Here is a 12522-nt window from a genome sequence, read left to right on the forward strand (position 1 = left end):
AGCCTTGAGAAAGCCTTGAGAATCAGCCATGAGGAAATACTGTATACTTCCCAAAACCGGTAGGTAAGAGGTCCAGAGCCACCAGATAAATACTAAGTAAGAGACAGGCACACAGAAAACATATTTACAGTGCATTTTACTCTTGGTGATATGTACATATGTATCCATACATATACATTATGGACTTTTCCCCACAAAAGTCTGGTGCAAAAGTTGAGGATGCAAGGACTGGGGAAGAGTTTGTGTGCATGGATAGGGAACTGGCTAATGGACAGAAAACAAAGAGTTGTGGTCAATGGATCGTACTCAAAATGGGAGACTGTTAGCAGTGGGGTCCCACAGGGGTCTGTTCTGGGTCCAGTGCTCTTCAATGTATTTATTAATGACCTAGTAGATGCAGTAGTGAGCAATGTTGCTATTTTTGCAGATGATACAAAATTGTGCAGAATCATCAACTCTCAGGAAGATAGTGTCATATTGCAACAGGATCTGGATAGGATGGCTATATCGGCACATACATGGCAGATGAAATTCAATGTTGACAAATGTAAGGTCATGCATTTTGGACGTACTAATGGTCTAGCACCATACAAAATAAATGGGATACAGTTGGGTCATCAAACTTGGAGAAGGACTTAGGAGTACTCATTGACAACAAGTTAAATAATCGTACTCAATGCCAAGCAGCTGCAGCTAAAGCTAACAAAATTTTGGGATGCATTAAAAGGGAAATAAAAACTCGAGATGCTAGCATAATATTGCCCCTGTTTAACTCTCTAGTAAAGCCACATCTGGAATATGGAATTCAGTTCTGGGCACCACATTACAAAAAAGATATTTAGAGCAGGTGCAGAGACGAGCAACAAAATTGATGCGTGGGATGGAAGGTCTCAGTTATCGAGAAAGGTTAGATAAACTGGGTTTATTTAGTCTAGAGAAAAGACGCCTTAGAGGGGATCTAATTAACATGTATAAATACATCAGAGGGCAATATAATACCTTGGCGGATGAGCTTTTTGTCCCTAGGTCTTCTCAAAGGACTAGAGGACATGATCTGCGCATGGAGGAAAACCGTTTTAACCATTTATTTAGGAAAGGGTTCTTTACAGTAAGAGTGATTAAGATGTGGAATGCATTGCCACAGGAAGTCGTTATGGCAAACTCTATACCTGCATTTAAAGGGGGCTTAGATGCTTTCCTTGCGTTGAAAGACATCCATGGCTACAATTACTAGGTAATGCCTAATGATGTTGATCCAGGGATTTTATCTGATTGCCATCTGGAGTCAGGAAGGAATTTTTCCCTTTAGGGGCTAATTGGACCATGCCTTGTAAGGGTTTTTTCGCCTTCCTCTGGATCAACAGGGATATGTGAGGGAGCAGGCTGGTGTTGTACTTTATACTGGTTGAACTCGATGGACGTATGTCTTTTTTCAACCAAAATAACTATGTAACTATGTGTGTATAAGTATTTTACAGTTTTTACGTCACAGAACACAGTATTTGCCCCTATAAAAAGCAAACCACTGTATCAAGTACCACCTTCAAGGTCTTAAGGGAGCCAAAGACATGACCCAACAATTTAACATGAGCCTCCGAGCAACATTACCGTCTACATATTCAACTTACATGTTTGCAGTTTTCCATAAAGAAAAAAATATTTATGATACTCAAAGAGAACCCGAAGTGAGAGGGATATGGAGGCTGCCATATTTCTTTCTTTTTAAACAATACCGTTTGCCTGGCAGTCTTGCTGATCTCTTTGGCTGCAGCAGTGTCAGAATCACACACTTAAAACAAGCATGTAGCTAATCTTGTCAGATTTTGTCAAAAACAAAAATTCTTGTTCAGAATCTATGACAAAGTATTAGAAGCAGATGATCAGCAGGGGATGAATATGTCAGCCTCCATATCCTTCTCACTTTAGGTTTCCTTTAAGCCTCCTTTCCTACAATTTATAACCTCTTATCATGCTTCAGTGTCATCTCTATGAATGGTCAGTAAGACATTTCTAAATAATTCAGAGTTCATGCAAGACTATTTAAATGTATGCAGCTTGAAAATGAACCAATTGAAGCCTACCACGATGGAATGGATTGGTCCACTTTCAAACTGCATACATTTGCTAAATCCTGCATCAGATTGTAATTATTAGCATCTCAATGACCATCCCCATGTCATCAAAAACATGTGTAGCAGAGTGTTGTACCATGTTAGGTCTTGTAATTGTACATTCTACTGGTTCTACATCACACCTTTTATTCGCTAACTGAACAGATTTATACTACAAGGTTTCACGACAGCTTAGGTGTCTTAGTCCGACATGGTTTAATCCTGATTAAGAGATCTGAGCTGTCTCAAAAGCTTACAATCTATTACAAGTAATCTATTTAGGCTGCCAATAAAAGATTGAACTTGTTTTCTACATTTTCCTGATCACAACACTACAGAGAATGGTGGCACTAAGCCATCAATATAATGTGTGGATTGCTGTCCGAGACCAAATTTAATATTTCTTTGGTCACATTCATTCACTCACCTGTGAAATACTTGCTGTATTCCTGCTCAACTTTCTGTGCGGATTCAAACTGCTCTTTGGAATTTTTCTGTGTCACCTTGTCCCTTAGAAAGATTGGGTCCTTTTGTTCCCTATATACAAAGCAAAAAGGTGACAAATGAGGGTGATTTCTGAAGTAGAAAGATTAATTGTATTTACCTAGTAACCAGAATACACACATTTCTTCACAGCTACAATTATATTCTACTAATATTTGATAGCTGCAGTGGAAATTGAACAGTTAGTGATGAAAAGTTAACACAGGCAACAATTCAGACAGTGCCACCTGCTGGATTTTAACAGTCACTGAATATTTAAATGTTATTTTGCCTTCTTAAAACAGAAGGTATTTGCAAGAATTGTTTACAGAAGGCATCATTGTATTTACCACTGCTTTATAATAGAGGGTCCTTTGGTCTCTTTTAGCCCTTTATACTTTCCTAGTGATTCTGGGTCACCATGAACTATCTGGGTATTAATTAGTACTGGTCCAAGCCCTATCCCATAGAGCCTTAAAATCCATGTCATGCATTAATGAGGAACAAAGGGCAGTGGTTAGGTAAAGGCGTGAGGCTAAACATTATTTCAGTTAGGAACCTAATGAACCATTCCACAAAGAATGTGTGCAGCGCTATGCAGATTTCTATAATTATAGAATAACATTCAGTCTCAAAAAAAAAAAAAAAAAAAGTCATCAGCATTGTCAACTCACTTTATCTGTTTAGTGCTTTTGTACCGGATGAAGAGGACGATGGGATAAATGTGGACACTGTGAAGACGTTCAATGGCATGTGGAGCTATGTCCAGCAGACAGTGGCAGTTCTGTAAAAGGTAAACACAAGCCCACGGTCACAGAAGGTTATGACATGCTCTAGATTATCCTTTGCTTACTCTCTTGCTGATCATCTTGAACCCGTGTTGGTAAAAATTACCTTCTCAGTAATTTCTTTGATTGAGGCAACTGTGGTTACATCAAAATGTCCACTTCGCCTCTTGTAGTCTATAAATAGACAGTCCTTCACCCCTCGCTCAATGGCTTGCTGTGATGCTTTCATTATCTCTACAATACAAACATGAAAGACACATTGAGAAGCCAGCATCCATGTATAACTGCTAGTCTAGATTGCAGAAAACTAGACCAAGTTCAAGAATACAAAAAAAAAAAAAATGAAGGAAAAAAAACACCTACCTAAGGGGCACCTGCAGAACCTCCCTGGTGATTCTTTTACAAGCATATCTTTCACAGCATCCACTAATGGTCCCAGGATGAGCACAGGTCGAGGCGATGTGCAGTCTACCCTCTGAACTCGCTGGTATGCCAAATTCATGGATTCTGTAAATGCAAAAATTCAGCTCTGGTAAAGGTGCAACAAATGAACAAAACATATTGGTACAGTTAAATCACAGTATCGAAGAACCCTGTTTTTTTTGCAGCAATGTGTTTTTTTTCCTTAATCATTTCTGGACCGGATGGCTCTGGTCGCTTTAACACCAGAGCTGCCTGTGCCATTTTTGGCATTCTGATTGGCTTACAGCAATCACAGAAATCATGGGGTCAGAAGCCAATTAAATAATTTCCTCACCAATATGCAGAAGCTCTGCTGTCAGTGTGACAGCAGAGCGAGCAAGTGCAGCTACGAACAGTGGCGGGAATGGCGAGACCATGCGACTGGGATGATTGAACTCTACGCCCAGGAATTACTGAATATAAACAGGGCGTAGATTTCAAATATCAAAGTCCGGAAGAGGTTAACATAGGTTATCTGCAAAGAGGTTATATATTTCTAATAAGATGCAGTTTTTTTTACATAGCTGGGGCTTCCTCCAGCCCTCTCCATGCAGATCGCTCCCCCTCTCTGTCCTCGTTTACCTCCTGGATTGTCTGCAATGCATCCCACAAAGTCCTCCAGTCTGGCGTATAATGTGCATGCACACGGCCGGACTTTGCCGACTGGAGCACTTTACGGGGCGAATTGTGGACAATCCAGAAGGCGGAGTTAGACAGCAAGGGAGCGATCAGCCTGGAGGGGGCTGGAGGAAGCCCAGGTATATACAATTTTTGCTCTCCCAGTCTAAAATACCCTTTAAACTTATTGAATATCCATATTTTATTATGTTTGCACACCCAAGTCAATAAAGCCTGAGCTTGTCATCAGGCAGCACTGCAGACAATGTGTCTCTGTGATGCAAGATCAGAGTAGTGTGTAGTGGATAGCCCTCCTGCATTGCAGGATCTCGGGTTCAAATCTTCACCTTGGAGTATCTGTATGAGGTTAGTATATTCTACCAGTGTCTGCAAGAATGTCACACTCCTGCAAAGTTTTATTTACAGATAGTACTAAATATACAATTACGTCAAATGTTTATTTTCATTTGAGGTTTGCTTTACAGTGAAATTACACAAAAACTTTTAGCCAGTACTTCAATATGGTTACAGCACGTCACCGTTTGATAACAGAAAGGTCTAGAACCCACTAGAGATTGAAAATTTGTGCACAGATTTATAGGCCAGGCACAGAACCTTGAAACGTATCCTGAAGTCGATAGGGAGCTACTGCAGGGATTTACAGAGGGGGATGTGGATGAGGAGTGGTGAGAAGAATAGATGAATCTGGCAGCCGTACTCATGACTGAAGGAAGGGGGGCAATGCGGTTTAAGGGGGTGTCAGGCAGAAGGGAGTTGCAGTAATCACGGAGGTAGAGGATCAGGGCATGGATGAGCAACTTGCAGCATCCTGTGAGGTGATGAGTGACCATGTATTGCTCACTCCATCTCCAGACATAGAAATTTCAAGCTCCTCAAACACGAATATATACTAGCCTAGATAACTTATTAAACATAGACTTGCTATAACACAGTTTCTAACACTGGTGTAGAAAGGGCTTTTCTTTTTTCATGATTTAATTCCATAACTCACCATCAAGAAAAGGGATGGAGTCTGTGCTGATAGTATCAAGCCCTTGAAGCTCCTTGCCATCTCTAGAGCCACTACGCTTGTGTTTGTGTTTCCTTCGGAAGAAAGACCGTCTAGCTGCAGCAGAAAGTGTTTTTCCAGCAGCTCCTTCATCTTTTGTTTCTGAAACACTGAGACGACGAGAGAACTCTTGCTCCATCCTAAAAAACATCAAACAAGGAGCTGCATTCAGAGTGTTTTATACCAAAATACACCAAGAATACGGTTTGCATGTTAAAAAAAAGGAAATGATTAAAAAAAAAGGATTTCATTTGAAGCGGTTATGTGTTGAATATATACGATGATATCCAGAAAAGCCACTAGATGGCACGGTTATTGACAGCTATCTAATATTGTTTGCTTATCATTCCAATTTGTTCCTGGCTGGCTTTAGGATTTAGTAGTGTGACTGAAATGCATTGTCACTACTTGTGTGATGCATTACCATAATCCCAGAACCTAACAGAGGTAGTCAAATATCAAAATTGTTCTTATGTTAACCAATTTAGCTAACTGGCAACACAACTAAACTCTGGATAAGGTCTCATCTGCAATAAAGAAACATCAGTATGCTTAAACTTAAAAAGGGCACTTCAGCACAAAATCCTGAAAGTCTGCAAAAATGGGCAATCTCAAATATTAAACAAAAACAGATTCAGTATATTCTGGCGTATAAGACTACTTTTTAAAGATTAAAAATCATTTGAACAGTCAGGGGTCGTCTTATACGCCAGGTGTCATTGATGCCAGGTGATACGCCCTATCCTGTTGCCACCTCTCAGATCTCGCTGCTGAGGACCGTAGTGAAGCGGAGCAGGCACAAAAATGTGCGAGATCTGAGAGACAGAGAAGGAGGTAGATAAGATACAAAGATGGGCCAGAATGGTGAAAGAAGCATGTTTTATGGGTATAGCGCAATCTATTCTTCCATACCGATCTGATAAACTGGGAGAACTGACCATTCCGCTTAGGGAGAGGGAGAGTTGACCAATCCAAGCAGTCGATCGCCTGTATACTGTTATATACTGGGTATCAGATACAGTACAGCACCAGTATCTATTCATACATAGCACCAGTATATGATTTTTTTTTTTTACTTTTTATTTGGTGTGATTTGGAAGAGGGGGTAGTCTTATACGACAAGTAAATACCAAACTCTATATTTTAACTGGAAAAATTAGGGGGGCGTCTTATACGCCGGAATATACGGTATTTGTGCTTCAGCAAAAATATCAGAAGTTCTGTTGTCTTGTCAAGACCATTTCTGCAGTTCACAGCCAGTTTCAGAGACTGTATTTAGGAGGGGCTGCAGCTATTCATATGTTTGCAGACATGGCAACTAATATCTTAGAAATATTTCTGCATACTTGGTTAGGAGTATGAGCTGGGGTTCCTTTTTATGTTTCCATTGCCCCAAACATCAGATCAACTAGATCTGAGTGACTGCCGTTTTAAAGAGAGCAATGGTAGCCAGGTTGTGCAACTAGCATTGATTCATAGTGCCAAACTATATACTGTACCCAAAGAGAGGCGACAATTCAATGTAGCGAATGGTCGACCTTCCGATCAATCAGATCAGATGGTGTTGATTCAACAAAAAACAAATTGATTTATCGATCGCTTCATTGATCCATTTTGTGAATTAGTTCTATTTGAAATGATCATATTGGTTATAATTCTATCCCATTTATGGGCCCATTTCCTTCTGATCACAATTCAGATCTGATCAGAAGGTCGATTGTTCGCTAAAATGTTATTGTTAATTGGCACTTTTTAGAGACGGTTTTGGCAATTTGGTCCCACTCATGAACATGCCCCGGTCTCTGTGGTAGGGCAGTAGTATATCACAGGTGTTGTGCCCACCCTTTCAACTCAGCAGTAGTTTCCTTGAGAAAGGGACCCAATAAAAAGTGAACACATGTCAAAATCACAAATATATGCATAAATATTTCATTTCTAGATTCACATACTGTATGTAAACATCAAAGGATAGCTGTAAGACATGTTTGAATTTGGCAATCACCTTAGGTGCTTACAGTGAGCTCCATTAGCATACAGACACTTAATTTAACAAGATAAGTAACATCAACTAGAGCGTTCGATGGGGTTGCTCAAGCATGCCTCCACCATTTTCTTTTCATCCGACTCTCTCCTGACAATGACTCACAAGATGACATTAACAAGGATGATGAGGTGGTAGAGAGCTGGGCGGGTTTCTGAGGTTCAGCAGTGTTGTACTATGATATTTAATGACTTTCCTCTATTGTGCCAATGTGAAATGGAAGCTAGACCACTTGCAGACCTTGTGTCTCCTAACAATAGCAAAATGGCTGCTAGGAGTAGGTGTGGCTACAATAGATTGAAACAGGTGAGCTGTGAGAGGAGATGGCTAGGAGATAGGCCAACTCACATACAGGAGAGGGTTTTTTTTTTTCTGTTTTAAACCTTCAGGGTGAAAGACGTGCTTCTCTGGTGTTCTGTGCAAGGTGGGAAGCACTTGTGAGCTTGGAAAGGAAACGTCTCTTCCTCTGCGGGTCCATGGTCTGAGCAGGATTTTACAGCATTTGTAAAATGTTAACATGTATAAATACATCAGAGGGCAATATAAAAGTTTGGCGGATTAGCTTTTTTTCCCTAGGCCTTCTGTCATGGACTAGAGCAGGGCTTTTCAACCGTTTCACTAATTGTATCACTTTTATTGCCTAAAAAAGGTTCAAGTACCACCAGTGTGCCTGCACAGTAGATTGGATGCAATCGGGCTTGGCTGTTTCTGCTGGACCCTGAACAGAGAGCAGCTACTGCGCATGCACACACACCGATGAGGAGAACTATGGGGCTCCCAGCACTGGATCCCATCTGCTGAGGAGGAAGGGGGAAAACTCTTTAGGATACAAAGGCCTCCCCCTTCCCTGAGGTAAGTACCTCTCGGGGCACTTTTTTGTAACAGGTACACTTAAAGAAAAAGAGGCATTTGGGAGGGGAAAAGTAGGAGGCATTAGTGGGGGAAAAGACTACAATTAGATTGCTAGCCTACATATTGTCAGTATTGGCAATCTACATTGCCAATATAAATAGACTTAGGGCCCTTTAACACTTAATCAGTTGCTCTCAGTTATAACTGAAAGAAAACTGATTTTCAAAGTAATGCCCAAGTTTTCCTATGGCACCTTTCACACTTAAAGGAATACTATCGATGTATGCATTTATTTGTAAATGCTGTATGTTCTAGCACACATTAGGACAAGTACTAGGAGCAATTTGATTCCTCACACAGCTGTTCCTCTCAGCTGTAAAATTCTCAGTCAGTTTTGGCATCAGTGTTGGATACAAAATGTATCTAAATACTGACAGCTCCCAGAGGTCTAGAGTAGACCATGTCTCTGCACAGGGGAGTTGCTATCAACTCCTCCGTTTATAGTTTAATTATCACATTGCTGAAAGAATCTTACTGATATGGTGGTAAGGGGTTAAAGATTCTTGCAATGTGTGTTTATTATCTTTGCTTCTCTTGACTGATAAAGATACTAATAATGCTAATTGTAGACAGTGGTCTGCCCCTCTCAGCAGATTGTAAAGTGGATGCAGCCTGGAGTGAATCACCACAAGCAGGCAGCCAGTCTGAGGGTAAACACAGACTAGTGTTATAGCTAGTTATATTCCAGCAATATTACAGCTCATTTAGTTACCTGTTACCACCTCAGATCAGCCTATTTCCCCTCATGTCTCCTGCATGCTGTGAGTGACACAGTGAAATATATTTGTGAGCTGTGTGACAGAGTAACCAAGCAGCTCAGGGTGACCCAAACTACCATGAGCTGTGTGAGAAATGAATTTTTAAACAGGGATAGCGAGAGAGAGACCTGGGTGAATAAATAAAGTGCCCCTAGCACTATTGGTAATGTGTAAACTAATATAGAGTATTAAAAAAAAAGTCGTTTCAATCGATAGTATTCCTTTAACGCGTTTTAACTGAAAGCTTTTTCCCAATGCACTGCTATGGGAAAAATGCATACTAACGCGTACCAACACACACTAATGCATTCCAAACTTTGTGGAGACAGGACAGGACCAGGACAAATGGCATGCGGGCAATAAAGTGGCAGGCAAACCTGGAGTGTACCACCTGGCCAACAGCAAAGTACCACCGATGGTACGCGTACCACAGGTGCAAAGTTCTGGTCTAGAGAGATTAGCCTGTCTAATTAGGCCTTATCAGAAAGTAAACAGCATGTGTAAATTAGGGTTGTCAGGTGTGCCACTCTGTGCCATAGTTTGGGCTAATATGTAAACACAGGAGGTTAACCCTTTTGTGCTCCTAGGACACCAGAAAGTAAACACTGCAAGGTTTTTGTAAGATTTCTGTAAGTTGTAACAAATGTTTTTCTTTAAATTTATTATGCTGTTGCTTAACTCCTTAGAGCAGAGAGGAAGCTCTGCGTTTAGGTCCACTTTAAAAGCTGACAGAGCCAACAGGTTTTGGACTAGTCCACCTTCTCACGATGGAGTTGGATGGACAGTTGGAAGATGACAGTTGGAAGATGACAGTTGGAAAATGACAGTTGGAAGATGACAGTTGGAAGATGACAGTTGGAAGATGACAGTTGGAAGATGGCAGTTGGAAGATGGCAGTTGGAAGATGGCAGTTGGAAGATGGCAGTTGGAAGATGGCAGTTGGAAGATGGCAGTTGGAAGATGGCAGTTGGAAGATGGCAGTTTGAAAATGGCAGTTTGAAAATGGCAGTTAAAATTTGACAGTTGGAAAATGGCAGTTGGAAAATGGCAATTAAAATTTGACAGTTGGAAAATGACAGTTGGAAAATGACAGTTGGAAAATGGCAGTTGGAAAATGACAGTTGGAAAATGACAGTTGGAAAATGGCAAAATTTGACAGTTGGAAAATGACAGTTGGAAAATGACAGTTGGAAAAGAACAGTTGGAAAATGGCAGTTGGAAAATGGCAGTTGGAAAATGGCAGTTAAAATTTGACAGTTGGAAAATGGCAGTTGGAATTTGGCAGTTGGAATTTGGCAGTTGGAATTTGGCAGTTGGAATTTGGCAGTTGGAATTTGGCAGTTGGAAAATGGCAGTTGGAAAATGGCAGTTGGAAAATGGCAGTTGGAATTTGGCAGTTGGAAAATGGCAGTTGGAAAATGGCAGTTAAAAAAACAACAGTTGAAATTTGACAGTTGAGAAATGACAGTTGGAAAACAGCAGCTGGAAAATGACAATTGGAAAATGACAGTTGGAAAATGACAGTTAAACTGTCATTTTTCAACTGCCATTTTCTAACTGTCTTTTTTAAACTGTCATTTTCCAACTGTCAAATTTCAACTGTTTAAAAGACCACTACAGTGATAAAAACTGTCCTCTTCAGATGCTCTGTTTGCCCCCGCCGGTCCCGGTGTAATCACGCGAGTGATTATACTGTGGCTGCAAGGCCATAATCACGAGCATAATCGGGAGCTTACTGCGCAGGTGTAGTACAAGAAAACTTCGTACTGCACATGCACAGTAAGCTCCCGATGACGCAAGCATTATTCGTCTGTTAAATATTACAATTAGATTACTAGCCGACAGATTGTCAGTATTGGCAATCTGTAGGTAGATTGCCAATATAGGTAGCTTTGCAAGTTCCTCAACCCCCCCCCCCCCCCCCACCACATACATATGAACTGCCTGCTGGTAGACTTGGGCGCAGGTTACAGCTGGCATACGGCTATTGCTGGAAGCCAAACTACAGTGTTTTAAAAGAAACTTCAGCTCAGTCTACTTATGGCCCGGAAGTTACTGACTGTGCGCCGCTATAGCCGTAATTCCTTTTACAGCCTATGATGGCGCCGGCTGCACCCAAGTCTCCTGCACTGTTATTACAATGCTCCCCCCCGCATAATTATAGGTAGCCTGGCCCCACCACCAGAGAGCTGAGAGCTAGGCAGTGTCTCACCACAAAGTTCGGCCTCCCCCTTGCTCACTCCTAGCAGTGCTGCCCTGCAATATAGTTCACACCTCAGATCATTGGTAAGCCAGCCGCAGTGAAGAGACAGCCAGGCAAGCGGTGACGTATACTACAAATACAGGAAGTAAGCAGTGATGTCACTTTCTGTATGTGTGCCATCACTGTGCACCGTTTGCCTGGCTCTCTTCCCCACTGATCTGAAGTATGCTGCAGAGCAGCACAGCAAGGAGCGAGGGAGAAAGAGCCAAACTTTGTGGAGACAGGACAGGACCAGGACAAGTGGCATGCGGGCAATAAAGTGGCAGGCAAACCTGGTGTGTACCACCTGGCCAACAGCAAAGTACCACCGGTGGTACGCGTACCACAGGTTGAAAAGCCTTGGACTAGAGGACATGATCTGAGCATGGAGGAAAAACCTTTTAGCCATTTAAGAATAAGGGTTCTTTACAGTAAGAGTGATTAAGATGTGGAATGCATTACCACAGAAAGTAGTTATGACAAATTCTATACCTGCATTTAAAGGGAGCATAGATGCTTTCCTTGCGTTTAAAGACATCCTTGGCTATAATTACTAGGTAATGCCTAATGATGTTGATTCAGGGATTTTATATGATTGCCATCTGGAGTCGGGAAGGATTTTTTTCCCTTTTGGGGATAATTGGACCATGCCTTGTAAGGGTTTTTTCGCCTTCCTCTGGATAAACAGGGATATGTGAGGGAGAAGGCTGGTGTTGTATTTTGTTCTCTGGTTGAACTCGATGGACGTATGTCTTTTTTCAACCCAAATAACTATGCAACTAAGATAAGATAATTAATTAGTCCAGACTTGTAAAGACAAAAAAACAGGGAGACCGGGAGCCCAATCTGGTGTAATAACGTTGGACAAGCGTCAGGCAAGTAGCAGAGTAAGAGTAATACTCACAAGTGTAGGTTGCTGGAGGCAACCACTCGTCTAGGCATGTGGGGGAGTACCGCCCTCACTCGGCCTTTTCACGTCCGGTTCGGTCGTCGCTCCAGAAAAAATTCAGATATGGCAGGGGGTTCCTGGTATCTGTG

The 12522-nt window shown here is 41.5% G+C and overlaps 1 protein-coding gene across 2 annotated transcripts in view; it reads right to left on the minus strand.

Moving 5' to 3' along the window:
• The window catches only part of DLG5 (discs large MAGUK scaffold protein 5), a 176044-nt gene that overhangs the window by 4559 nt on the left and 158963 nt on the right, over nucleotides 1–12522 (minus strand). For both annotated transcript variants that reach the window (XM_068255433.1, XM_068255434.1), the window contains exons 28-32: nucleotides 5475–5671; nucleotides 3746–3889; nucleotides 3489–3616; nucleotides 3269–3378; nucleotides 2539–2648 (exon numbers count right to left, since the gene is read on the minus strand). In XM_068255433.1, the coding sequence (XP_068111534.1) occupies nucleotides 2539–2648; nucleotides 3269–3378; nucleotides 3489–3616; nucleotides 3746–3889; nucleotides 5475–5671 (689 nt within the window). The remainder of the gene's footprint in view (nucleotides 1–2538; nucleotides 2649–3268; nucleotides 3379–3488; nucleotides 3617–3745; nucleotides 3890–5474; nucleotides 5672–12522) is intronic.

The sequence above is a fragment of the Hyperolius riggenbachi genome, chromosome 10, assembly GCF_040937935.1.
Source record: "Hyperolius riggenbachi isolate aHypRig1 chromosome 10, aHypRig1.pri, whole genome shotgun sequence".
NCBI lineage: Eukaryota > Metazoa > Chordata > Amphibia > Anura > Hyperoliidae > Hyperolius > Hyperolius riggenbachi.